Source organism: Pelobates fuscus, chromosome 8 (genome assembly GCF_036172605.1).
Source record: "Pelobates fuscus isolate aPelFus1 chromosome 8, aPelFus1.pri, whole genome shotgun sequence".
NCBI classification, from domain to species: Eukaryota; Metazoa; Chordata; class Amphibia; order Anura; family Pelobatidae; genus Pelobates; species Pelobates fuscus.
The window spans coordinates 27,965,830-27,991,845 of record NC_086324.1 but is presented as its reverse complement, the minus strand read 5'-3'; the positions used below and the strand labels follow the sequence as shown (position 1 = coordinate 27,991,845).

The window sequence follows — 26,016 nt, the reverse complement described above, 5'->3', positions numbered from 1 at the left end:
ATATGAATCTTGTTTGCCTAATGTACAGTGCTGCAGAATATGTCGGCGCTACACAAATAATTATAATTGTTATAATGTCTGTCCTTAGAGTACGTTTGTTAAGATGTACACTTGGAATATCGACTAGCGTGTTTATTTTCTACAGAGTAGTGGGAGAGATGGTCTTGCTTATAAGCACTGGGCAGTTAGTTATAGGGGTACATTGACTGAGTTGTGGAGTCTGACAACAGACATGCTACAATGAGTCTAAAATATTTTGACAAAGATCCATTGTTGAGAACTGCAGATTATTCTTCCAGAATTCCTATAAACCAAAAGGAACCAGTGGAACGCAAAATGGTACAAATAGATTTAATACTATTACATTTCCAGAGTTTAAATTCCGCTACATCAAAATATGTGTGGTTCCACATTTATTTCCCCATATGTGATGTTTTTTTAAAATCAATCACTTAACACTTCGCATCGTGTATACAACCTTATTTAAATAATCTCTTTCTTGTACCACCTTAATTTGCAGAAAATCTCACTAGTATGGTGTCAGGGCTTACCTGGGTTGGGAGTCCAGCAGGCAGAGATGTATGCTCACCCTTACAAGAAAACACAGGCCGAGGTGGTCAGGCAAGAATTCACCTGGCCTGTGAGTCGGTGCACGATAATTCCGAGTCGCGGTACTGGAACGGATAAACCAGGAGAATAGTCGTGGAAAGCCAGAACTCAGAATAAACGAAAACAAGAGTCAAAAAGTCAAGAGCAAACCGATCACCAGAGTCAAGGAACTGACACTGCCTTCTGGGAGAGGCAGTGTTTTATACCTGGCTAATGAGGCCATCAGCTACAGGTGTGCTGAGAATGTTGGAACAACCACAGAATAACGTCCAGCCCCCAGTGCTGGATACAAGGCAAGATACAAGACACAAACTTCAGGCTGTATGGTGGCTCAGAGGAGAAACAGCAGGCCCAGGACTAAAAAGTACCCAGGCTCAAATCCCTTATTGGGCACTTCTGGGGCGACCTCGTCTGGCAGTCGCGGTGAGAACCGTGACAGTACTCCCCCTTCAAGAACGACCTCTGGGCGTGAACAGGTTCTTTGTAGAGGTTGGATTCACCCTCTTCCTCTGAAAGGTCAAAAACATTCTCTGGTAGGAGGTACGTTCTCCCATAGGCATCCATGCCATATGTACGGTCTTCTTCCAGATATTTGGGAAACAGTAGCCATTGCTTTAGTAGTTCTCACAGGGGAGGCATTCACAGCTTGCAATGCTTTCTCGAACACCTCAAGATCCTGTTTACATACAACAGTGCCATTAGAAGCATATGTGCAGTCAGGTGAAAGAACTTCTTTGGCAAGGCAGGAAGTGGTGATGGTGCTTGCTTGAACAGGTGTTTCTTCGGATAAAGGTATAGATGTTTCTGGAGCTGGAGGAGGGACTCTCAGGAGTTGATTACTGTGGTCAGGGTTCCCTTTTGTGTCACGGAACGAGGACAGGCTAGACAGCAACCTTGGCAGATTCCAGGCTGTGTTGCCGGGATGACAGGACGGGTACAGACAGTACCTACTGAACAGTTTTAGGCAGAGGTGGGCGAGTAGGGCAGAGGGAGATAAAGTGCCCTCTTTCTCAACAGTAGAAACATAGGCCACACCCTCTCCTACTGTCTCTCTCCTTAGACGACAACCTAGTTTGGGTAAATCCAATCTCCATGGGTTCCTCCCTGTCCACTGGAGTTTCACGGCTTGCTTGAGTACAATCAGAGTGACAAGGCAGGTCCCTGAAGGTGGGTCCACGCTGCAACATGATGGGGACTTGGTATGTGCGTTTAAAGTCCTTTTCTCTAGGTAACCGAGATCTGCGGGTACATGGAGCAGGCTTGGGAGTAGCTTTCCTGGAGGCAACGCACTGAGAATCCATTGCGGTCATGAACGACTCCCAGCTGTCCAAGACAGTTGCTGTCCTGCAGCTTCTGGTATGCCCACTCCTTAATCCGTCCAGAAAGTAAATTCATAGCAGTACGGACCTTGACAAAGTCGGTGGCGTAGGTTCTAGGTTTCAGGGCAAACAGGAGCTCACAATCCATCCTGAATGTTGTGTAGAAGGAAGAGGAACCGTCAAATCTGTCAGGCATCACAATAAACGGCTCTGGATAAGCAAGTTCCGGGGTTAGGCGTACTGTGCCTTTAAGAAATAAAATTTCTCGCTGCAGCTGCAAAACAATCTGGGCCAGGCTGGACACTTGCTGGGACAGGGGTGAGCACTTCTTTGCAGACTCCATTGGTCAGTTCCTTCTGTCAGGGCTTATCTGGGTTGGGAGTCCGGCAGGCAGAGATGTATGCTCACCCTTACAAGAAAACACAGGCCGAGGTGGTCAGGCAAGAATTCACCTGGCCTGTGAGTCGGGGCACGGGGGCTGTGCAGGATAATTCCGAGTCACGGTACTGGAACGGATAAACCAGGAGAATAGCCGTGGGAAGCCAAGGATCAGAGGAAGACAGAAGTCAGAATAAACGAAAACAAGCCGGAGTCAAGCACAAACTGGAAAACAGCAAACCGATCACCAGAGTCAAGGAACTGACACTGCCTTCTGGGAGAGGCAGTGTTTTATACCTGGCTAATGAGGCCATCAGCTACAGGTGTGCTGAGAATGTGGGAACAGCCACAGAATAACGTCCAGCCCCCAGTGCTGGATACGAGCCAAGATACAAACTTCAGGCTGTATGGTGGCTCAAAGGAGAAACAGCAGGCCCAGGACTAAAAAGTACCCAGGTTCAAATCCCTTATTGGGCACTTCTGGGGCGACCTCATCTGGATGTTGTGGTGAGAACCGTGACATATGGTCACATTTAGATGCTGTAATTTTAAATGCTTTCCTGTTTCTACTTTGTTTCATCTTTTAATATATGTATTTAGTGTTATACCATTCTCCTTGCATGTAAATAAAGATGACAAAATCCTTTCTAGTATAAATTGGTCACCAAAGATATACATACACACTATGGTATGTGCAGTTTACAAAAATCCACCTGTCACATGGCGGGTGAATAGCAAGATCTCCACCTGTTGTTTTAATCTACAAATATCATGATGTTCAACCACGTAACAATTTAACTATGTATAGATTTCTTCAACCTCACCTCTAGCAAATACGAATCCTGACTGATTTTACTTTATAGAGAGAATTGTGAGCGATTGTTTTACTGATTTATCATAGATTATGGAAGGCTGGTACCTCCATATCTTCCACCACTAAAGAAGCTTAAATTCACTCATCTTCCCTATTGTAATGTTTACTTAAAGGGACACTATAGTCACCTGAACAACTTCAGCTTAATGAGGTTGTTTAGGTGAGTGCTACAGCTACCCGGAGCCTTTTTCTTGTAAGCACTGTATTTTCTGAGAAAATGCAGTGTTTACATTGGAAGCTTGGAACACCTCTTGTTGCAGTCAATCAGACGGCCACCAGAGGGACTTCCGAGTTCAGAGGCCCTAAAAAGGCCTCTCGTCCGATGCATTCTGGGTGAATGCATCAGACGGGCTATCAGCACACAAAGCACTGTGAACGCGCTTTGTGTGCTGACAGCCTGTCAGCACTGCTGTGGGCGTGGCTTCAGCTGACAGCTGAAGCCCGAACCCACAGGGATGCTGTCTGGCCACAATAGTGGTTGAAGGGGGGGGGGGGGGACGGACCTACTCTCCTCCCCCCGGCCCCCACCCCTGAGCGGTGAGTGGGGGCCCTAAAAATAAGGGTGGCACATACTGCCCCCCCGGCCCCCACCCCTGTGCGGCCGGTGGGGGCACTAAAATTATCAATAAGGGGGGACCTATTGTCCCCCCCCGGCCCCCACCCCTGTGCGGTGGGTGGGGGCCTTAAAATAAAAAATAAGGGGGGGACATACTGGCCCCCCCCCCCGGCCCCCACCCCTGTGCGGCGGGTGGGGGCCCTAAAATTCACAATAAGGGGGGGACCTACTGTCCCCCCCCGGCCCCCACCCCTGTGCGGCGGGTGGGGGCCCTAAAATTCACAATAAGGGGGGGGACCTACTGCCCCCCCCCCCCGGCCCCCACCCCTGAGCGGTGGGTGGGGGCCCTAAAATTCACAATAAGGGGGGGACCTACTGTCCCCCCCCGGCCCCCACCCCTGTGCGGCGGGTGGGGGCCCTAAAATTCACAATAAGGGGGGGGACCTACTGCCCCCCCCCCCCGGCCCCCACCCCTGAGCGGTGGGTGGGGGCCCTAAAATTCACAATAGGGGGGGGACCTACTGTCCCCCCCCGGCCCCCACCCCTGTGCGGCGGGTGGGGGCCCTAAAATTCACAATAAGGGGGGGACCTACTGTCCCCCCCCGGCCCCCACCCCTGTGCGGCGGGTGGGGGCCCTAAAATTCACAATAAGGGGGGGGACCTACTGTCCCCCCCCGGCCCCCACCCCTGTGCGGTGGGTGGGGGCCTTAAAATAAAAAATAAGGGGGGGACATACTGGCCCCCCCCCCCGGCCCCCACCCCTGTGCGGCGGGTGGGGGCCCTAAAATTCACAATAAGGGGGGGACCTACTGTCCCCCCCCGGCCCCCACCCCTGTGCGGCGGGTGGGGGCCCTAAAATTCACAATAAGGGGGGGGACCTACTGCCCCCCCCCCCGGCCCCCACCCCTGAGCGGTGGGTGGGGGCCCTAAAATTCACAATAAGGGGGGGACCTACTGTCCCCCCCCGGCCCCCACCCCTGTGCGGCGGGTGGGGGCCCTAAAATTCACAATAAGGGGGGGGACCTACTGCCCCCCCCCCGGCCCCCACCCCTGAGCGGTGGGTGGGGGCCCTAAAATTCACAATAGGGGGGGGACCTACTGTCCCCCCCCGGCCCCCACCCCTGTGCGGCGGGTGGGGGCCCTAAAATTCACAATAAGGGGGGGACCTACTGTCCCCCCCCGGCCCCCACCCCTGTGCGGCGGGTGGGGGCCCTAAAATTCACAATAAGGGGGGGGACCTACTGCCCCCCCCCCCCGGCCCCCACCCCTGAGCGGTGGGTGGGGGCCCTAAAATTCACAATAGGGGGGGGACCTACTGTCCCCCCCCGGCCCCCACCCCTGTGCGGCGGGTGGGGGCCCTAAATACAAAGGGGGTGGGGACCCTAGTTAACCCCCCCCCCCCCACAAAAAAAAGAACTTATCTCCCTACCTACCCCCCTCACCCTAAAAATAATGAGGGGGGACCATTAACTAAAAACCTGTAAAAAAAATGAGATAAAATCAACTTACCATTTGATGTTTTCTTTCTTCTAAAATCTTCTTTCTTCAGCCCCAAAAAAGGCCAAATAAAAATCCATAATAACCGACGCAATAAAAAAAAAAAAAAAAAAAACCCGAGCGCAAAAAAAATAATCCATCTTCACCCATGGAGGGCTCCGCGCAGACTGAGCTCCGCAGGGCGGGGGAAGGCTTATAAAGCCTTGCCCCGCCCTGCAATTAGGCTAAGAACACTCTGATTGGTGGGTTTAAGCCAATCAGAGTGCTCTTTGTCATTTTACAAGCGTGGGAAAGTTCTTTGGAATTTTCCCACGCTTGTAAAATGACACAGAGCAATGTGATTGGATGGCTTGAAATCCATCCAATCACAGTGCTCTTTGTCATTTTACAAGCGTGGGAAAGTTCTTTGGAATTTTCCCACGCTTGTAAAATGACACAGAGCACTGTGATTGGATGGATTTCAAGCCATCGAATCACATTGCTCTGTGTCATTTTACAAGCGTGGGAAAATTCCAAAGAACTTTCCCACGCTTGTAAAATGACAAAGAGCACTCTGATTGGCTTAAACCCACCAATCAGAGTGTTCTTAGCCTAATTGCAGGGCGGGGCAAGGCTTTATAAGCCTTCCCCCGCCCTGCGGAGCTCAGTCTGCGCGGAGCCCTCCATGGGTGAAGATGGATTATTTTTTTTTGCGCTCGGTTTTTTTTTTTTTTTTTTTTAATTGCGTCGGTTATTATGGATTTTTATTTGGCCTTTTTTGGGGCTGAAGAAAGAAGATTTTAGAAGAAAGAAAACATCGAATGGTAAGTTGATTTTATCTCATTTTTTTACAGGTTTTTAGTTAATGGTCCCCCCTCATTATTTTTAGGGTGAGGGGGGTAGGTAGGGAGATATTTTTTTTGGGGGGGGGGAGGGTTAACTAGGGTCCCCCCCCCCCCTTTGTATTTAGGGCCCCCACCCACCGCTCAGGGGTGGGGGCCGGGGGGGGACAATAGGTCCCCCCCCCTTATTGATAATTTTAGGGCCCCCACCCGCCGCTCAGGGGTGGGGGCCGGGGGGGGGACAGTAGGTCCCCCCCTTATTGATCATTTTAGGGCCCCCACCCGCCGCTCAGGGGTGGGGGCCGGGGGGGGGACAGTAGGTCCCCCCCCTTATTGATAATTGTAGGGCCCCCACCCACCGCTCAGGGGTGGGGGCCGGGGGGGGACAATAGGTCCCCCCCCCTTATTGATAATTTTAGGGCCCCCACCCGCCGCTCAGGGGTGGGGGCCGGGGGGGGGACAGTAGGTCCCCCCCCTTATTGATCATTTTAGGGCCCCCACCCGCCGCTCAGGGGTGGGGGCCGGGGGGGGGACAGTAGGTCCCCCCCCTTATTGATAATTGTAGGGCCCCCACCCGCCGCTCAGGGGTGGGGGCCGGGGGGGGACAGTAGGTCCCCCCCTCATTGATAATTTTAGGGCCCCCACCCGCCGCACAGGGGTGGGGGCCGGGGGGGGGACAGTAGGTCCCCCCCCTTATTGATCATTTTAGGGCCCCCACCCGCCGCTCAGGGGTGGGGGCCGGGGGGGGGACAGTAGGTCCCCCCCCTTATTGATAATTGTAGGGCCCCCACCCGCCGCTCAGGGGTGGGGGCCGGGGGGGGACAGTAGGTCCCCCCCTCATTGATAATTTTAGGGCCCCCACCCGCCGCACAGGGGTGGGGGCCGGGGGGGACAGTAGGTCCCCCCCTCATTGATAATTTTAGGGCCCCCACCCGCCGCACAGGGGTGGGGGCCGGGGGGGGACAGTAGGTCCCCCCCTCATTGATAATTTTAGGGCCCCCACCCGCCGCACAGGGGTGGGGGCCGGGGGGGGGACAGTAGGTCCCCCCCTCATTTATAATTTTAGGGCCCCCACCCGCCGCACAGGGCGGGTGGGGGCCCTAAATTATTATTGATAATTTTAGAAAGCGAGCTGAGCTGTCAGTCAGACAGCTCAGCTCGCGAACGCGCATTCCGCGCACATGCGCGGTAAAGCGCTCAGGTTCTTCATAGGGCGGCATTCAATGCCGCTCTATGAAGAACGCGATTGGTCCAGCGCGAAGCCGTCCCATTGGGCCCCGCGATTTCGTCATTTTGACGAAAAAGGGGGCGCGGCCTAGCGGGGAGCTCGGCGCTGGAACGGAGGTAAGTTTTTAATATAAAAACACCGATTTTTTTTTTTTTAATGAATGAAAGTTCATATAAAAGCAAGAAGGAAGGCTGGGGGACCTGTCTTTCTTGCTTTTATATGGTGACTATAGAGTCCCTTTAAATGAACACTAAATCGTTAGGAATTCAAACATGTATTTATAACATTATAGCGTCCTAGTACCTAGTTAGATTATAGGGCCCCCTACATTAAGACAGTAAACAGATTTACGTACCTTTACTTAATCACTGCCCCAGTCTCAGTCCTGCCACTCTGCCTTCTTGGCTGAGATCATCAATATTGATGATCTCAGCCAATCCAATGCCTCCCATTGGGGAATAGTGCACATGTGTGGCAAATTGTCACACTGTCTATCAGCATCTCCTTATAGTGACGCATTGAATCAATGTGTCTCTGTGGGAGACGCTAAATGTAGTTCCAGGTAAGATTGCACAAGCTCATCCAGAAACTCCCTCTAGTGGTTGTCCAAGTGACAGCCAGAGGTAGACTTAAGCAGCAATGTCAACACTGCCTTTTCTCAGCCTCCAGGGACAGGGTACATGCCCTAGAACTGCTACATTAAGTTGTAGTGTCCCTTTAAGTATTTACTTAACCACCTTGCTTTATACACTGAGTATCAGGTACATCTTTTGAAGGGTGGCTATTTCCTATAACAAATGGTGTACTTTGAAAGAGTAATATATAAATGCAAATGATAATAATTATAATAATAAGTGCTGGTGATGGATGATTTACCTGTAATGTTAGTTCTTGGTATTTATCCGAACCAAGGTAATTTTTGTATGGTTTTTTTGTATGTTTGTATGTTTCCCAGGTGATAGGGTTCTATATACTTTATAACAATTGTTTTCCTTATTTTTTTCTAGCTGAAGTTCAAAGTGAAATTGAAAGAATCTTTGAATTAGCCCGGTCGTTACAATTGGTTATTTTAGATGCAGATACAATTAACCATCCAGCACAACTCATCAAGACATCATTAGCGCCTATAATCGTACATGTTAAAGTGTCCTCTCCAAAGGTAACTCTTTCTTGATTTTTCTTTTTATATGTCTTTATAGAAGTTTTTTTTATTAATATTTGGACCTCTGAACTATACACTAATCTCCATTCTCAAAGGTTCCATAGTATATTACAGCGAGAGATATAACTATAACTTACCATAAAAATAGGCCTCAATTTAATATTGTTTGATAAGATTTCCAAATAATTTAATATCTTTGCATAAACTTTTCAAATTACCTTTTCAACATATAAAAATATGAAAACATATACCACATATATGTAATATATAAAATATATAAAATATATTAAATAATTTAAATATTCTTCATTTTATTAAAGGACCACTATAGGCACCCAGACCACTTCAGCTTAATGAAGTGGTCTGGGTGCCAGGTCCAGCTAGGATTAACCCTTTCTTCTATGTTTATAATAGGGTTAATCCAGACTCTAGTGGCCTTCTCATTGACAGCCGCTAGATGCGCTACCGCGCTTCTCACTGTGATTTTCACAGTGAGAAGACGCCAGCGTCCATAGGAAAGCATTGTGAATGCGTTCCTATGGACTGGCTGAATGCGCGCACGGCTCGTGCCGCCCATGCGCATTCAGACGATGACGACGAGAAGGAGGAGGAGAGTCCCCGCCCGGTGCTGGAAAAATAGGTAAATTTAACCCCTTCCACCTCCTAGAGCCCGGCGGGAGGGGGGCCCTGAGGGTGGGGGCACCCTCAGGGTACTATAGTGCCAGGAAAACGAGTATGTTTTCCTGGCACTATAGTGGTCCTTTAAATCATTTTAATAATTTTTGCAGAAATATTAAATAATTCGGAAAGCTTATTCGACAATATTTAATTGTGCCCTATATTTGAGACAGTTGTTTAAAGAACAAATAAATTATATATCCCTTCCAATTGACCCTCTTTGGGAGGGATATTCCCTATGTTGTTATATTTCGTGCTTTTTAAACATACATCAAATTTTCCCCACCCCAGAATCTGTTTTCTAATATATGAAGCATAAAAAAAGGATCTGAAAACAGTTTTATTCTTTACATTTTTCTATTCATAACGGAGATCAAAAAATATGAAACAGCAACGATTTATTCAATTACATTGAATTGTAGTGAATTAAAACCGTATTAGCTGAATTTAGCCAGAAAAAGTTGCAACTAGCTGTTGTAAACTAGCTATTTCCACAAATGCTAATTTTGCAATTCAGTTTATTATTATTTAGTGTTGAGTGAAACTCCACAAACTTTAACTGTGAGAACAATTCCCTCTCAGACAGACTTTTAACGTAATGTGCATATTCAGATATCATATGTCTCAAACTGATCACCTGTGAGGGTAAATAAGAACAAATATCCTATATTTGTATCAATTGTTATAATTATTCAAATTGCGTAAAGTAGAAACATAGAAATAAATTGTCGAACATGTTCTTATGCAATCCATCCAGTTCTTCTTTTAACTTGAAAGCAATTACTTATGAAAGCTTGCTCTTGAAACACAAAACATATTTGAAGATTTGTGGCTCTGTGGCTTCTCTCCAGCTTCTTTGGGACTGCAGCGTCCACCATTCTCAGCCAGCCATAGGTCATTTAAAGCTAATTGGAGTTGTTGACCTAAAGCAGTGGGAACATATGAAAATGATAAAATGATGAATGGTGTCGTTATGGCTAAGGGCAACCTTTGGCACTCCAGGTGTCGTAGACTACATTTCCCCTGATGCTTTGCCAGCATTATGGCGTTATGGTTCACAATATCTGGAGTGCTGAAGGTTGTCAGCGCCTGGCTTAGGGCTTTCAAAGAAATTGTAATTGTTGTGATTCATGGTTGTGGTAACCTCAACTACTGCAACTATTTGAGTTGCCACATTTGGTGGTATAAGATATACATTTTATACCAAAACATAAAATATGTTATATAAATATATATATATATATATATATATTTATGCTAATACGTGCGACCGATGTTTGTATTCTCTTTTTTTTTTTGTCTCAACGTGCCCTTATTTTTGCAACTCAGTTACCAACTCCCACAGCGAATAAATGCTTGTAGCTACAGGCGTCCATCTCTGAGGTGAAAATAAAGATTTTTTAACAAAAAACATGGTTCTGTTTTTGTAGGTGTTGCAACGGCTCATTAAGTCCAGAGGAAAATCCCAAAGTAAACATCTAAATGTACAGTTAGTGGCTGCCGATAAACTTGCACAGTGTCCTCCAGTAAGTGAACATAATATTTTCCCTCATTTTACTTGTTCTAATGCTTATTTGCCTCATATTTTCTTGTGTTTTCTTGACTCTTCTCAAATAATACCTTATTATTATGCTTTTTTAGCATCTTGACATTTGAATAGCATCTTGACATTTGAATAGTAATAATGTAACAATGTTTATTTTTCTTCCCCTCATTTGCAATTTGTGCCTTGGCTGTGTCTGGACTAACCCGCAATGTGATGTCATTGGCTAAATCATTAATATAACTCTAACAAGACATCACATGAACAAAAAGGCATAGCTCATTGGCTCACTCCACTAACACTCTCAGCCAATGAGCCAGGCTTAGCTTCAGCTCCATAGGATGCCCAATGCTTTGACTAATTATCCTCTTAAGGGAGTCATACACTAACAATTCACCTTTCTTGTTTGAGTTTAAAATACAAAATCTCTAATGCGACAGAGAAACCCCTAGAGATTTATTAACCCTTAATAGGGAACACATGGGGTGGGTGTCAGCACTGTAACATGTCTATGTGATACAAAAGCAAATACAAACATACAAAATTAAGCCCTGCACTCAAACTCCCACTACTCCTGGGCGGCAGAAATTACTATAGTACTCATCAGCCCTAACACATAGAATAAAAAAAAATAAAAGTTATCTGCGCACTCTCTCAAATCCCTATGTTTTTATATTCCCATAAGACTAATCAAATAAGGCCTTCCAGCATTTAATAGAGCAGGAGTATTGTACTATGGGCTCACATTAGCTGTATTCAAATCAATCTTCATATTTTAAGTAAGTCGGTTTATTCATATTGATAATGTGAAGTGCAGCCAGAACATTCCATAAATGGACCAACATTATGTAAAAGCATTGCACATTATATAAAGAATGCAAATTGTATCCATTCACTGGGAACCTTGAAGGCAATGGATTGTGGCGGTCTGATCTGTAAAAATTCTGCAGCAAAGTTAGAATGGCCTGATTGATATAATTAATTATCATGGCAGGGACTATTCTACAAATTATTAAATACAACTTTCAGTGCCTCACGGTCATGATCTCGAGCAGGTCAGATAGGAGACTTTGGCCAGGGTCTTTATTTGAGACTTTATTGGCGCTTTTAGACATATTATGCAACTTGAGGGAAAACAGACTTTAGACAATATGCCACAAAGCAGGATACTTGCCACAGAACAGGTTACTTGCAAAAATAAAGTCTGATCTCCAGGTAGGGTTGATACAAAGGTAGGTTGGTTTCAAAGGTAGGCTGGTAACAGAGGCAGGCTGGTTACAGTGGCAGGTTTGTAACACAGGAAGACTAGTAACAGAGGCAGAGGTCAAAATCATCCGTCAGAGTGGAGCAGGTTGGAAGGTAAGTCTGGAGCAGGTTGATATGGAGCAGGGTTGAAGGTAAGTCTGGAGCAGGTTGATATGAAGCAGGGTTGAAGGGAAGTCTGGAGCAGGTTGATATGGAGCAGGGTTGAAGGGAAGTCTGGAGCAGGTTGATATGGAGCAGGGTTGAAGGTAAGTCTGGAGCAGGTTGATATGGAGCAAGGTTGAAGGTAAGTCTGGAGCAGGTTGATATGAAGCAGGGTTGAAGGTAAGTCTGGAGCAGGTTGATATGAAGCAGGGTTGAAGGGAAGTCTGGAGCAGGTTGATATGGAGCAGGGTTGAAGGCAAGTCTGGAGCAGGTTGGTATGGAGCAGGAATGAGAGTAAGTCTGGAGCAGGTTCACATGAGCCAGGAACTGAAGTCTTTCAGGCAAATCACCAACTTCAATGTAAAGGCCACTTGGTTTATCGGATGTGGCCTTTTATAGCAGACTTGATTTTAGGTTATCCAGGTTAGAGTCTAAGATGACTAGTGGCTAGGGAGGCCACTAGAGGCGAAAGTCAGGTACTGTATTTAAAAGGACAGGATGAAAAGAAAAAAGGTTTTACTTGTCAGTATAGGAACCTGACACTCACTTGTACTAAATATAAATGTTAATTCATTATTGTAGAAAAATGGTGGCCTTCATGGATCATGGCAGTTGCTGTTCTAGAGCAGGTAAATGGGTCTAACTTTTGTCCACCCCTGCTGTAGAAAACTGGCCATGTGTATTTATTCTGCATTATCTGTTGTTTTAATTTCTAAACATGTTAAATATCTATCGAATACCATCCTTTGACCAACAGTACTACTCTTATCCATAATGTAATACACTCTAACATAGAGTATTACAGTGAGCTGTAGAAGAATACCATCAGTGAGGACTGGTGATGTTTTAAGATAGACTCCTCCCCGACGCAGTATTACATCACTTCCTAAAACGAAAATGAATAAGGGATACGGGACTTAAAGGTGCAATATATAATTTTGCCTCTAGATGTCACCAAAGGATAACATAAAACTTTTCTAATAATTATGATTATTATAGTTTACTATCACTGTATATAGGTCCAACTTATTCAACATAAACTTAGCAATTCTACAGTTGGGATACAAACACATAAATGACAAAATAATGCTCTGTTACGATAAAGCAAAATTCTAATCATATCTGTAGCATTCTCTCCTAACATGGAGATTCGTATACTGCTCGTGGACTATTACAGCATAACTCTGTCTACTTACCTTTTATCTGCTTGTACACAGAAAGATGACAAGTGTTTCATACACGTGTACCTCGTTCATTTTGTAAATGAAAAGTGCGTTACTTATTAATTTTTTTGTTAAACCAGGAAATGTTTGATGTAATCTTGGATGAGAACCAGTTAGAAGATGCATGTGAGCACCTGGCAGAGTATCTAGAAGCTTACTGGAGGGCTACGCATACTACAAGTAGTACGCCAATGACCCCTCTCCTGGGCAGAAATCTGGGATCAACTGCACTTACATCATACCCAACAGCTATCTCTGGATTACAGGTAGGGCCAGGTCTCGGAGTGCATTGACTAATATGTTTAATAATTATTTAGTGAATGTATTCCTTAAGAAACAATGTCCTGTTATTGTTAAGGGATAAGTTATCTGCCATTTTACACCATATAGTCTTGAATTACAAGAAATTGTTGGACACTTGGCAAATTGGACACTTGGCAAATTGACAAACTTCAAATGTATCTTTGCAATTCTTTATTCGAAAATAAGTTTCTATATTTTTTTCTATTTAATGTGTTTGTATGTATGGTTTCAGTTTGGTATTTCTTACCTTTTTAATATAATCAAGTTACTCAAGTTCTGTTTCTACTCCTTGTATACTGTTGAAGGCCACCTTCCCTTATTGCTGTACAATAATTTGCTTCGAATAAAGAATTATGATTATAAACATGTTATCTTGTTGAGGATTGGAATGATTGGTTATTGATGGCCGGGAATAGCACCAAGGCTTTACATATGTGACACATTGAATGTGAGGCCAATTGCTCTACATATATTTTTCTCTGTGTATATATACAGCAATTTCTTTAACAGTTTAGTCTTTTTGTGCCCCTCCATTGTATCTGTTTTTATGAAATAAGGAAAGTTGCAATTTTTATTGGAATTTGGTAAATCCTAGAAGATATGGCAAGTTCAGCTTTTCAATTACTATTTTAGTAGCAATGTGTCTTGGCTAAGTCTATTGTTTGACATGTTCTCCATCCTATGTTCTTGTTGCAGAGTCAACGCATGAGGCATAGCAACCATTCTACAGAAAACTCCCCCATAGAAAGAAGAAGTCTAATGACCTCAGATGAAAATTATCATAACGAAAGAGCTCGGAAGAGCAGGAATCGCTTGTCTTCCAGTTCCCAGCATAGCCGTGACCATTATCCCCTTGTGGAAGAAGAGTATTCTGACTCGTATGTGGACACTTACAAGCCTCACAGAAACCGTGGATCTCCTGGAGGTTATAGCCATGACTCCAGACACAGGCTTTGAGTTTGGGAACTTGATATAGAGTAACGATCATCCACCTACTTGCTCCAGACTCCACCAGCAATGCGTACTTATCTTATGCATTGTTGGTTAATCAATGCATCCACAGGGGGTTTATGGGATTTGTCATAACATACAGTAGATAGAACTACAGACCATTTTATTTTGCCAGATAAAGGCATCTTGTGATGCTCTATCATGGGTAAAATAGTTGACACACACATATATATAGACATATACATGTGTAGGTAGACATTTATTGTGCCCTGTTCACTAATCTTTTACTGACATTAACATTAGAGCAGTGTCTTTTTTTTTTGTGGAGTATTAAACATATCCATCTGTAATCTAGAACAGGCATTCCAAACTCTAGTCCTTGAATTCCCCCAATGTGGCAACTTTTGAAGACATCCTTGCATGTAGACTACATGTAGGTTGAGTCTTTGGAACACGTGAATCTCACAAAATGGCTTACCTCATGCTTGATTCACATGTATCCTCACCGGATGGTATAAAAAAAAACAAGTTTTGGGGATTTAAGGATAGGAGTTAGTGTTTCCTGTTCTAGGGTACTTGTCGAGGCAGGTACAGGTCGGGGTGACCTCACTGTTTCTATAATTAAGGATGTTTACAGAAATGAATAAATTTCTGCAGGGAAGCACTAAGTAAAGTTAAGATTGAAAGTACCATCTACGTTTGACTCGTTTTAGCCCTGCGGAATATTTTTTTTTTTTTTTTTTTAAATGTCCCTGATTATATCAGTGATGGGTTCACCCTAGTATAGGTACAATTTCCTGAACTGGGAAATTCCAAATGAACAGTTCCAGTTGGAACCAATTTATAAGCCAATTCCTGTTGGAATTTGGGTAAATTGACTGGAAAGTCTATTTGAGCATGTTGCATTAGCTTACAGATAATAACATTGGAGGGCAGTAATAGCCGATGTTAAAATGAAAAGAAAAATCTCTATTGACATTTATTTTGTTAGATCATAGGAGGTATTTTGTCTTAGTACATTACAGAATGTATATCTAAATGACACTAATATTACCAACACATATTTAACAGTGTTTGACAATTTAAATTTGAAGAGGGCCATACAGAGTAAAAATTGCACAAAATTTTATTGTTGATTGACGTAGATTTGATTAACTGTAGGAGTGATTGATTGGGCAATATTTTTTTTATGGGGCAATATTTAACTCAAAGTCACATGCTTTGAGGAAAAGCACAGCATATAAACCACAATATGATTTTCCATTGAACACCGTCACCTGTTAATAATGACTAATTAGACATGATTTGGTAGTTGTCAAAAAAAAAAATAGTATATTAGAAGTCAGACATATTTTTGGAAAGATAATTACAGGAACGTACCACTGTTTTGGTATTGATGTATGAAGCAATCAGGGCACTATTTTTTATCACCAATAATATCAATGTACCATTTATTGAAATGGTTATCGTATCCGATATAGTAGTAAGAGCATTTAAATACATACAGTCACACATAAGGTGTATTTGAAAAGTGTAAGTTTTTTGGCATCAGGCAGAGGATATACATGTTTACCCTATACTACTGATAAAACGGTAAGATTATTAAATATATGTATTTACAGGGTTCGTGCTTATAAATACGTTTTCTTGGGGGTTTTTTTGTAGAAAGATTGTATAATCTGATACAGAAAAAATGTGTTTTTCAACAACGGGTGGTCATAAAGATATAGCATGCCTGAGTATCTTTAGGCAAATAATGAACAGAACTTAAATAGAAAAATAAACACCCCTATTACTATAGAAGATCAGTTGCTATATAGTGGCTCAGCCACCTTCTGGAGTCTTTGCATATTTTGCAAAGACCCCCAATGGCGACATCTCTGCTAGATGCGCTGTGGCCCTGGGATGCAGTGCAGGTGAGTTATACTTACCTGGTGCTGTCCCCTGCTTCATCTGCCCCGAGACCACTCGTGCCGCCATCGATATTTTGTTGCAGGATAAATCATGATTTCCACAGCTGTCGTGAGTAGTCCTTGCTTAGTCGTATGATAACTTTTGACTGTGTTGCAATTTCACTAAAATGTCAACATCGTTTTATCAGCATTTCATAAAGATGAAATCTTTTTGGCGTTGACAGAGACACTTTAAAAAGACTTTGTCATTCATAGGCAGCCACATGTATATATTGTTAGCCATTTAAATGATTAACCCATGACTGGACAGGTATAGTATGTTCTAAGCCTGCCTGCTTCTTACCCAACATCCTGTTTGTTGTGTTCCATAATGCTTTGTTTCTCTGTGACAAATCACAGAAAATCCCAGGTAAGACACAAGGGCACACATACCTTTTGTGTTGCTACTGTGTAGACTAGAATGGAACTAAATGAAATTGTTTGAAACTTTAAACGGACCTCAATATTATGCAAAAAAAAGCCCTTTTAATGTAGTTTTAGTATCCTTAAAAATAAAATGTAATTAAGACTTTGTATTATTAGTTAAAACATGTGTAAGCTAATATATTTTATAATCTCTATAAATTATGTAAAGTTATACTTCTCTCAGAGAGACAGATGAGAAAGTCAGACTCTATACACGCAATTTTTTTTTGTTATAAATATGATAGAATTTTTTTTTCAAATAGGCGCATATAGTCCATTAACTGCTATGGTTTTTTTTTATATTTTGATTTTCATTCCTACCGTAATCATCTTGTGAATTGCCTCTGTAGAGAGTTCAACAGAGCGTTAAGAACAAGAGTATATGTATTTTCACTGTCATACCAGCCAATTTGGTTACTGTAAATGTTGACTTAGAATTAAAGGGACACTGTAGCCACCAGAACAACAACAGCTTATTGCCTTTGTATTTGTTGTGGTGTATGATTATTCCCTTCATGATTTTTGCTGTAAACACTGTCTTTTCAGAGAAAATGCAGTATTTACATTACAGTCTAGTGATAACTACACTGGCCACTCCTCAGATGGCTACTAGAGGTGCTTTCTGGGGCAGTGCAGCACTGCAATTAAGTGTCTCCACCCTCTGCACGGAGACACTGAACTTTCCTCTTAGAGATGCATTAAATTCATCTCTATGAGGAGATGCTGATTGGCCATGGCTGTGTTTGACTTTTGCTGGATCTGCACAGTCTTGACAGTCTCTAATTCTATAGGAAAACATTGTGACTGGCTCAGAGAATCACTTCAGATGATGTCAGCCAAGCAGGCAGATCAGGGGCAGAGCCTGCAGCAGCTGCAGACTTAAATACAAGTAAGATTTTACTATATTTAGGGAGGCAAGAGGGAGCCAGGGGACTAGATGGTGGTTTTAACACTATAGTGTTCCTTTAATAGAAGAATTGTATGTGTGTTATTTACTATATCTATCTGTTTTCTCAATATCAGCTGCTGGACATATAGCTGCTGGACAATATTTCAACAGGTTTGATCCACTATATTGCAAAATTCCCTTTTGTGAATATTAGAGATAAGAATTGGCGTAAAACATCTCCCAGCATTTTGTCATTTTTGCAGGAAAGTATTGAAAATGTAGTTCAACAACAAATATGAGTCCAATGCCTAAATGTGCCTGACTGATACATGGTCACATTGTAAAATTGCTGGAATAATTGTAAAGTTTTAGAATTATCGAGGAAATTTGTGATTTTACTATTTCTTATAACTGAGAAAGATTTATTTAGGTGCAACTTTATCCACAAAATAATTTAGACAGTTAACATTTTTACACAATGTGTTGGGTCAACCTCCATTAATATGGATTTGTGTAGTCATAAATGTATCTGGGGACAAAACTGCAAATTATCCTTCTCCCCAAAAGTAAAATACAAATGGTTTGCAGAGTATGAATGGGAATGGATGACGCAAACATTAAGCTACATCGGCATACTCCAAGGATACCCTAAAAAAAAATACACAGTAGCCAAGGGACATTTGGCCTTGTAGGCAAACAATATCAGCAGAATATGAATAGAGTAAACTTGTTGTTGTTTTTTTGGTTTATTTTAGCAGATTACACCTGATAGTGCTATTAAAGAAACACTCTATGCACCATAACAACTTGATTTTAATAAAGTTGTGATGGTGCCCAGATTGGTCCTTTAAGTATAATACAAGACTTTTACAAAATAACATTGCTTGGCAATTATTACATAAACATAGTTTTAGGTATAGTTAGTAATGGTCTAATTCTGCTGTGGACAGTAAATCCGAGTACTGCTGTGGACTGTAAATCCCACGCTTCCTGGTGTGTTAACACTTGCTAACCAAAAACAGTTTTCATTGCTGCATCCCAAACTTCAATGTATATTTTTTGATAAATGGTTTTTAGTACCGCAGTAATGGTCATCACCTAACAGGTGAGTTTTACCTCCGATGGCCTTTACAGTAGAACTAAAAACCTTTGTTATTTAAAAATGCACATTAAGGTTTTTGGATCGAGGATGGGTGACTTTTTTGTGGTTTATACATTGGTACTAAATGCTATAGTCAACGCAGGTGCCCATGAGTAATGGGAGTTTCAGGTGCAGCAATAAAATATGTTATTAGTATTTGCCTTGTGTAACGTCTGTTAAAAAAGCAAACAACTGCAGTATTTTAATATTCTTGGCAATTTGATTTCAGGTGTATTATGTTTGTTAATTATAGAGCTTTAAATTGAAATTTGAAGTAATTTACATTTCAAAGTATTTATATTGTTCTTTAACCCCTTAAGGACACATGACGTGTGTGACATGTCATGATTCCCTTTTATTCCAGAAGTTTGGTCCTTAAGGGGTTAAAGGGAAACTCCAGTGCCAGAAAAACGATCCGTTTTTCTGGCACTGGAGGGTCCCTCTCCCTCCCACCCACCAATCCCCGGTTACTGAAGGGGTAAAAACCCCTTCAGTCACTTACCTGGGACAGCGGCGATGTCCCTCGCCGCTGTCTCCGCCTCCGCGACGCTCCTCCTAGTGCTTACGTCGGCCGGTGGGCGAGACTAATCTCGCTCACCGGCCGAGGAGACCTAATGCGCATGCGCGGAAATGCCGCACATGCGCATTACGTCTCCCCATAGGAAAGCATTGAAAAATCATTTCAATGCTTTCCTATGGGGTTTTGAGCGACGCTGGAGGTCCTCACACAGCGTGAGGACGTCCAGCGACGCTCTAGCACAGGAAACCTGTGCTAGAAACAAGGAAGTGACCTCTAGTGGCTGTCTAATAGACAGCCACTAGAGGTGGAGTTAACCCTGCAATGTAAATATTGCAGTTTATGAAAAACTGCAATAATTACAGTTGCAGGGTTAAGGGTAGTGGGAGTTGGCACCCAGACCACTCCAATGAGCAGAAGTGGTCTGGGTGCCTGGAGTGTCCCTTTAATGTCTCCTTTCCAAAAATATATAGTTTTATGTTTTTTGGTATAGTGACCTGTTTCTCCATGAATAATGGTTATAATTACAATTAATAAGGGTTATAAGTACGTGGCAAGTTACAAAAAAATAACAAAGTACCATGTGTTATACCTCAGGAAGATATAATTAACATTCCGAAAATATTATCAAACATCACAATGTATGTAAACTAATCGTAAATTAAAGTAACACTAAAATGTTTGAAAAACAAACATGTATTCCTAAAGCTAGAGTGACCTACTCAATGTTTAGGGTACCCCGCCCCCCTCCCGATGTGAAGGTCAGCCCCAATTCCCTAAAGCATGCAGCCAGTCCAGAATCCTTGGCTGAGATCAACAATCCTGATGATCTCAGCCAATCCAATGCTTCACCCTACTAGCGCACATGTGTGGCAATTAAAAGTTTCTAAGAGACCATCTGATTGAAATAGCCAAATTTAACTCAGTGTGATTGCCATTACATGCATTTTAGCCCTGCAATGTAAACATTGCTGTATCTACAAAACACCAATGCTTTCAGATGCAGGGTTGAAACGACCGAGGAATGGCAATTAAGTAAAGTGGTCTGGATGCTTATAGTGTCCCTTTAAGGAGTAGAATCCCCATTCTAGTATTGTATGATACAATAATAAAAAAAAGAATATTAGGACTCACTAGAACTGATACAATGTTGAATTTGTAGATTAAACTCATTCTCTCCACAAAAGCTCATTGCAGTTATCTCCAAGAAGAATATTGTTGTCCCTTTGTTTTATCAGTAAGAACTTTTCTAACAAGGCATCGCTGTCATTGACAAGCAGTAGCAGCCCAGTGTCACGTGCAAGCACGTTTTATTAGGATTTCCCAACATTTTAATAAAAATGTAGCTATCCATAATATATCCATAAGACCCAGTATCTTACCTGTTTTAGATATCTGTGTTCTCCACTATTTATTTTCAATTAAATCATAAATGGCGTGTTGGAATAAATAGAGTGTTTTTGGAATAGAGAGACGACATATTTATTAAAGTACTATTAACATTTATTATATAATACAGAAGAATTAATTAACGCAGTATGCGACAAAAAAGATGGCAATTTTAGGGTCAGACTAACAATCACAACTATTTTTATATATTTAGTGCTCTGTTCCCCAGGGGGTTAAAACATATTTAACTCTTGATATTTTAACAAATTCTTTAGCTGATTAATAGGTTAGGCCAGCTTTATTTAAGCTGAGCAATTCCAAAATTGGTCTTCCTGAGCCTACATTTTGGAGGAGTTCTTATTTAACCCCTTAAGGACACATGACATGTGTGACATGTCATGATTCCCTTTTATTCCAGAAGTTTGGTCCTTAAGGGGTTAAAGGTTGTGTTCTCAGAACCACCAGGTCTTCCAGACTCATATCACGCTGTTGAGCAGTGTATGAAAAGTAATACCCAAACTGTGTAGCATTTCAATAGTTAATACCAAGAGAAATAATTTAACTAAATAAAGTTCCCTTAAGGTCTGCTTTAATTTGTTGAACTCTCTACATTCTGTAGTGTCATCTCTTTTCATGCTCTGCCCATCAGCGCGAAAAAGTGACATGTACCCTGAATTCATGGTAGATCTGTCAGTGTAAATTAATACAGGAAGTCAAGTCACTGTACCCCGAATCCATGACTGGTGTGTCCCTAATGGCTTGTTTCTATTACATACCCCATAATGCAAGAGGTAGCATTTTATCTAGTATTCTAAGGTGCAATAGAGTAATAAAAAAGGCAAATGTTTACATTTATACAGAAATCATTAAAAGCGCTGTATACCAATCACTATTTATTAAAGATGTTTCTGTATACACCCAAGAGTTTCTTGATAATAACAAAATCTTTTTTAAGTTAAAAAAATGAACAAAAAAAATAATAATTCACTACTGTAGTGTAATGTATATACAGATAAATATATATAAAATATCACTGCCTTAATCATAAGGAATACCTACAGGGTTTTTCACTACGAGGAGAAATCAAAGTGAAATTCAAATTTAAGGTCAAAATAGTCGAGTTGGAAAAATTCTCTCAGTAAGCTATCTAATAGTCTGGATACTCTGGCCTTAAATTTGACATTCACGTTTAACTCTAACTTTATTGAATTACCCTGATGAATTCACTTCATTGAACAGACAGAATTCTTTGGAGGTCGAAGGGGGTTGAATAAAGTATTGCTTGTAAATGCTTTGTACACTTTCACGGCACTTTGAGGTACAGGAGGGTGGTACAATCTCTCAAGCATCCATGAAAGAGTTAAGCTTTGATTAAAGAAATTCATTGAAAAACAAAATGCATGCTTTCTTTTCATAGAATGCGTTTTTTTTTTTTAACTTGTCAAGACATTAGTTTATGCTAGTTTAAACCATATGAAATTTGTTTTCTAAACAAACGTGGTTGATTTTTCTGTTTGCTTGTTTTCTCGTTGAGGCCTTGTGATTTTCGGGCCGTGATAAAGCATGCAACAAAAACAAAAATGTATATATATATATATATATTTCCTTTCCTTTAGCCCATACCTGTAATAAAGCTGTTTATGTCTATCTCGACATGAAAAAAAATGTGTTTTTATAACAAAAGCAAAGAGCTAGATCAGCATTGCATTGTATCACTTGCATTTTTTTTGTTTTTCAGCTTAGATTTTTGATTTTTTTTGCAGTAGTTGTTTTGTAAAAATGCTTTGTGCATGAGATAGACTGTAACATATTAAATAAAATTTCACCTCTATTAGTAGTTGTATTTAAATTTCACTTTCAAATTGCTCCAGTTTTTGAGCTTTTTAATTTTTGCCCCGCACCGCTCCCTGTTGATCTCATTAATGGTGATGCTCTAGTGCGATCCTCTGTTGTATCCATTGAGACAACAGAACCCTGCTTTTGCAGAGATAGATCTAACTCTCCAGCATTTAGACCAGATGTTTTACAGCTTCTATGATGCTTTGTAATTCTAAAAGCATTCTAAAGGCATGCAAAGCATCATTGAACTTCTAGAACATCTGGGGATTTACCTATTAGGCACCCCTAGACTGTTCTATATACATCTCTTAAAGTGATAAGAAATTGGAAGTTTCCTTACCCAGCCTTGCAAGAACACACATACCTCCCAATAATCCAAGATTTGACAGGACAGTCTCAAATTAGAGGCCATGTCTTGCTTTTGGTCTATAATTTCTCGTTTTGGAAGACCCTTGAGACTAAGTCTAAAGTGAAGTGCGATCATATCATTAGTCGCATTTTCACTGCAAAATTTCATCTGGGGGCATTCAAACTATGGGCAGGACAGTCTAATGGTGCTCTGTACAAATGTGGCACAGCGTGGAGCTAGTCTGGTGTGCACTGATGCCAGGCTTACCTGCCCTTATTTGGGAAGAACAATTCCATTTTTTGCACCAATAGTTTTCTTGCACCACCACCACCACTGCAATTAGTTGAAATGGTCACGGTGCTTATAGCTTCCCTATAAACCTATTACACATGCGTGTGATATTCCGAACACATAGATAGGATTATGCCACAAATTACATAAAACCAGTAAAAGTGATATGGAAAGAACAGACGTGAACCGATATATGATCATTTATATGTAAATTTAAAAAAACTAACATTTTAGACTTGGTAAGAGATGATATATTCCATTCAATTGTCAGATTCTATAGAAACAGTCCACATTGAACTGTTTTGTGGTTATTCTCAGTTAATTGACAGTTGAATTGTAACAACAGCTAATGGATCTTTAATAAAGACGTGGAGATTTTCAAAGTTTTATTTATTTTTATTTATTTTTCAAAGTGCTTTATCTTTTGGGTATTTATTTTTTTAAATTTTTTTTTATTTAGCGAAGCAGTGAGTTGTGCTGAGTTGACTGTATAATTCAGCAAATTTTTAGCTGAGATTGAAGCACATTTAAAGTGCACCTGTCAGGTTAAACATGACTTGGTATCACTTTACAGGAAGTAGAATTGAATTGCTGGACCGTTAGGAATGTTAACACATGCAAAGATCCAGAGTTATGCATACCTTTTGCATTTTGTTTCCTGCCTTCTCTGACTTTATGACACCCACAGGTAGCTGCAAGCGATGTGGCCACAGTCCTAAACTCCCAGCAGCCTAGAAAGGTCAGGATAACCTGTTTGTTATTTACGTCATGTTGGTAGATGAGGAAGTTATGAAGTGATCTGTAGGTAAATTAATTCATTTTCTAGGGCCCTACTTCTCTTAAGGTGGCACTGTCACACCAAACGTACCTTTCTCCAATTGTTTCTATTGACCTTCTTTGACCAAAGGAGGAACTTACGTCAGCTCCATTTCCTGTGTTATTGAGAAGGGTGAGTACTTTCTCTGACGGTGATGGATAAGCAGCTGACGTAAGCTCCTCCTTTGGTCAAAGAAATTCAAGTGTAGGGAAATACATAAGAGAAAGTCGTCCATACTTTGTCGTGTGTTTTAAAGACATTAGATCACAAATAAAGAAACGAAGAAGAGATTCTGAGATGAAGAGAAGAGGAAACAACAGGAGAAATGTATGTTTGCTGTGACAGTGCCACTTTAAGAGAACTAGGGCCCTAGAAAATGGATCCTTAATTTACCAACATAAATACATAAGACAAAGTAATCCCTACTTTGTCTTATGTCAAAGAAAAGTTCGGCGTGACAGTGTTATAGCTAAAACACTGCTGAGTTTGTCAGAATTGAGCAACTCAAGTATGCTGTCATTGCATTTAACATAAACCTTGCCAAAATCAAGAGTATTGGGTCGTCAAACCTTTGATTCTGCAGATGTTTTGACTACGTAGCAAAAAAGTGTGAAAAAAAAAAGTTCCAAATATGTAAAAAAAAAAAAAAGAATTGTGGTGAATGTAATAAGTATACTAAAAGTAATGCACTGAGATGCATATTATTAGGTTTATCACTCTAACCATTGGTATTTTTGATTGTATAATAGCTTCAGAAATAAATAACTATTAGAAAAGTTCTAACATTCCCCTCTTAGCTATCAAGTTGTTTTATGACAATATAATCTAAAAAAAAAGTGAATAATAATAATTTTAAAGCCTTTATTAAAGTCTTCCATGGTCTACTTGGGCATAGAGAGATGTTTACGTTATCATGTTCAGATGATTACATTATATTTGTGGAGTGAGGTGAAGATGTCTTTGAAGGGCTCGACATCTACAGGAATGTTATAAGTTATACAACTAATAGACTTGAGGTTTTTTGAGGAGCCAAAAGTAACTGGTGCTTGAGACAGAAGCAAAACTTGATGCTGCCTAGTACCTTCCTTGACCCCACTCTGCCTTTTTGATGATCCCGGCATACAGAATTAATCCCTAAAATGGGAAATTATCATGAATACTCCAGGGAGTTTAAAATGCTGGACCAAAATAGCTAAATTGGAAATATTCTCTTCTGTTTGTCATTTTTTTTTCCAGCTATAAATGTCTAAAGTATGAAATTATCTTACTGATTCAGGCAATTCCTGATGTAATGAACAAAGAAACAGAGAACAAAAAGTTCAGTGTCTCTGGGTGTACACCTGTGCCAACAACCCCGGATAACCCGAGGAAGTAATGCCGAGTGTCTACTCAGAGACTGGTGTACCAATTAGAGACTCCAGATGTCTCAAGAAGGGGCATAACCCCATATATACAAAATCAAACAACAAAAAGGACAGATGTGGTCAGATTCAAGAAATCAAATGAAACTAACCGCATCTCTGGAAATAGCTATAGCGGCAGTGTCTAGGATTATAATGCTGGCTGTCGGTAACAGGTGTAGCTGTAAACCGCTAAGGGTGTCACTATAGACCCATGAGCAGAAAAAATGCTACTAAATACCAAAATGAAGTATATACAAAAAGTGACTGCTAAATGCAAAAAATAAATAAAGTATATACAGTGGTACTAGGATTCCACGCCTGTCAATAGAAGGATATGTATAGGTAGGGATATAATGAGCCAAATGGCAACAGCAACTCACCCCTAATTATCAGCTTTAATATAGTGCACTATAAGGTGATGAGAAAAATCCCCAAGTCCCAACCATAAATACCT

General features: G+C 41.5%; 2 protein-coding genes across 5 annotated transcripts in view; one reads left to right on the top strand and one right to left on the bottom strand.

Annotated features, from left to right (window-relative positions):
• Positions 1 to 16,977, top strand: part of CACNB4 (calcium voltage-gated channel auxiliary subunit beta 4) — a 137,501-nt gene extending 120,524 nt beyond the window's left edge. For all 4 annotated transcript variants that reach the window (XM_063429529.1, XM_063429526.1, XM_063429527.1 and 1 more), the window contains 4 exons: positions 8,290 to 8,441; positions 10,553 to 10,648; positions 13,376 to 13,561; positions 14,295 to 16,977. In XM_063429529.1, coding sequence (XP_063285599.1) covers positions 8,290 to 8,441; positions 10,553 to 10,648; positions 13,376 to 13,561; positions 14,295 to 14,555 — 695 coding nt within the window. In that variant the 3' untranslated portion in view covers positions 14,556 to 16,977. The remainder of the gene's footprint in view (positions 1 to 8,289; positions 8,442 to 10,552; positions 10,649 to 13,375; positions 13,562 to 14,294) is intronic.
• Positions 1 to 26,016, bottom strand: part of RIF1 (replication timing regulatory factor 1) — a 335,763-nt gene that overhangs the window by 76,512 nt on the left and 233,235 nt on the right. The window lies entirely within an intron of this gene.